This window comes from Entamoeba nuttalli (genome assembly GCF_000257125.1).
Source record: "Entamoeba nuttalli P19 unplaced genomic scaffold asmbl_2974, whole genome shotgun sequence".
Classification (NCBI taxonomy): domain Eukaryota; phylum Evosea; order Mastigamoebida; family Endamoebidae; genus Entamoeba; species Entamoeba nuttalli.
Window position 1 is genome coordinate 1 of NW_008575742.1, and position 2,796 is coordinate 2,796.

A 2,796-nucleotide genomic window follows, 5' to 3' on the forward strand; every position below is an offset into this window, starting at 1 on the left:
AAAAGAAGAAGTATAAAAAAGAATAAAAAAAAAGGGAGAAAACTTGAAATAAAAGAAATGGGATATAATATTGAAATTCCAAAGGATGATAAAGGGAAATATGATATGAAGAAATTAAGAGAGCATTTTATGAAAGGGGGAGGGATAAAAGAGACATCGATTCATGAAATTAATGAAGAAGTTCAAAAGATTCTTAAAGAAGAAAAGAATGTAATTGAAGTGAATGACAATGGACTTTTATTTGGAGATTATCATGGACAATATTTTGATTTTTTAACACAACTAGAAGATAAATATTGGGAAAAAACGGAAGAAACGAAAATATATCTTGGAGATTATGTTGATAGAGGAAGAATGAGTACAGAAATAATAATAACATTATTTTGCATGAAAATTAATAATCCAAAAAAAGTTATACTTTTAAGAGGAAATCATGAAACAAGAATGATGACACAAACTATGGGATTTATGAATGAATGTAAAAAGAAATATAATATTAATATATATTATGAGTTTTGTGAGAGTTTTGATTATCTTCCTCTTGGAGTAATTATTAAAAGAAAAATAGGGAAATTCTTTTGTTGTCATGGAGGAATTTCACCAGACATTACGAAAATAGAAGAAATTAATGAAATTAATAGATTTTGTGAACCACCAAGTAAAGGGATAATGTGTGACATCTTATGGTCAGATCCTATTACAGAAGAATTTTTAAATGAACATCTAGACTTTAAAATGTATTACAAATCAATTGATTTTATTCCTAATGTAGAAAGAAATTGTTCATACAAATATGGGTATAAAGCAATTAATAAATTTCTTCAAGACAATCAATGTATTGCAATTATTAGAGGTCATCAATGGGTTGACAATGGAGTTGAAATGCATTACTTTGGAAATAATCAATTAACATTCCCACTTTGTTTTACAATCTTTGGTGCAACTCACTATTCTCTTAAAAATAAAGCAGCAGCTATGCTTATTACTGACACAAATATTGATATTAGTAAATACCCTGCTTCTTTAGTTGATAATGATTATAATCCTACTATTGAACATGCTTTAAATTATTCATTAGATATTATAATGGAAGGAATTAGTTCATTCATTAATCAATTTGTTTATTTAACATTTACCACTGATGATTTAGATGATGATTCAAATGATTCAAATGATTCAAGTGATGATGAACGCAGTTTAAGTGATGATTTTTGTATTTTTGATTGTCCTGAAAGTGTTGAATCATCTCTTTCATCTCTTCCACCAATTTTATCTTCTCAATTTAATCCTACTCAAGACTTAATGAATCAAAATGACAGTAAAATGCATCAACATAATTCGTCACAAATTAATATTAATATTAATGATAATACTCATGACAATAAATCATTGTTTAGATCATTTAATGCTAATGACATGAATAAATTAACTAATAACATTTTACATTCATCAGTTGGAACACAACAACCATCAATTTGTTTGTTTTTCATTATGTTTATTAATTTTCTCGTATTACAAACACTTATTCTTTAGACGAGCAACATTTTGTTCAAAAAATCAGAGAAGAATCTACTCCATTAACACTAGATGAACTTCGTACTAAATTCCTTGAGCTTCAAAGTAAATCAAAGACTACTCTTATTTAATTTTTAATATTTCTTTGACATTCATTTCTTATTTCCTTAAAATAAATAATTTATTATGTTCAATAAAGTTAAAAGATTTGAGCATTCAATTATTAAAAAGATAATGCAGATGAACTTAAAAGTCAATAAAAGAATGGAAAATAACCAAGAATATGATTATGATTACCTTATTAAAGTCAGTATTGTTGGAGACAGAGGAACTGGAAAGACATGTCTTTCTGAGAGAATTGTTCATGATCAGTTTATGTCAACATATCTCCCACCTACTGGACTTGACTATAAAACTAAATTTTATTTCATTGAAACAAAAAAGATAAGAACTAGCTTCTGGGAAATTTGCTATTCTCATAGGTATTGTCCTACTGGAATTGAATTAAGAGGATCAAGTATAATATTGTTTATCTTTGACATGACTAATCCAGATTCTTTTGAGTCATTAAAATACTACTATAATAGATGTTGTCAACAATTTCCTCTTCTTCCTCCTATCTTTTGCATTGGAACAAAATCGGATCTTCCTCCTGCTGTAAGTGAACGTCAAATTCTTAAACAACTGAAAAAAATGAATTATCCACCTTTATATTATTGTTCTTCTCAAACTGGCTCTGCTTGTAAGGATATTGAATCTGACATTATTAAAATCCTATCCAATAAAATTAAACTACAGTATCATCAGTCATTTCAAGATAATTTACCTCAACCTCAGTACAACTCCAATCTTCATTCCTATTCATCGAAAAAATGCTGTTTATCTTAGTTCATTCTCTTAATTTGATTCATATCTTTTCCACTATTATCTTTTTATTTTTGTCATCCTTTCTCTTCACTTATTTTTACTAACTCTTACACATTTTGCTTTCTTATTCATTACTTATTACTCTCTCTTCTATTTGACTTTCTTTTCACTCATTACTTTACTCATTTTTTATCCTCATTATTACTCTCTATCACCCTTCTCATCATTTCCTTTCACCACTTTCTTCATCTTCTTGAATATGTTATTTATTCTTTGCTTAAAATAAAAACAATAAAGATTAACAAACAAATAAAATATTAGAAGTAATAATACACAAGATAATACTCAAATTATGAATGAAATAGAAATAAACTAAACATTATTATTAACATTCATTAATTAATCAAAATGAAA

At 26.7% G+C, this 2,796-nt stretch overlaps 2 protein-coding genes across 2 annotated transcripts; both read left to right on the plus strand.

Annotated features, from left to right (window-relative positions):
* Window positions 1-57: 57 nt before the first annotated feature.
* ENU1_050070 (calcineurin catalytic subunit A, putative) lies at window positions 58-1,646 on the plus strand (the record flags this gene model as incomplete). The annotated part of the gene is made up of 2 exons (XM_008857831.1): window positions 58-1,477; window positions 1,534-1,646. The coding sequence occupies 2 exons, from the start codon at window positions 58-60 to the stop codon at window positions 1,644-1,646; spliced, it is 1,533 nt and encodes a 510-aa protein (XP_008856053.1).
* A 133-nt stretch (window positions 1,647-1,779) lies between these two features.
* On the plus strand, window positions 1,780-2,403 carry ENU1_050080 (Ras family protein; the record flags this gene model as incomplete). The annotated part of the gene is made up of 1 exon (XM_008857832.1): window positions 1,780-2,403. One exon carries the CDS (start codon window positions 1,780-1,782, stop codon window positions 2,401-2,403), a length of 624 nt encoding a protein of 207 aa, XP_008856054.1.
* Window positions 2,404-2,796: the final 393 nt, after the last annotated feature.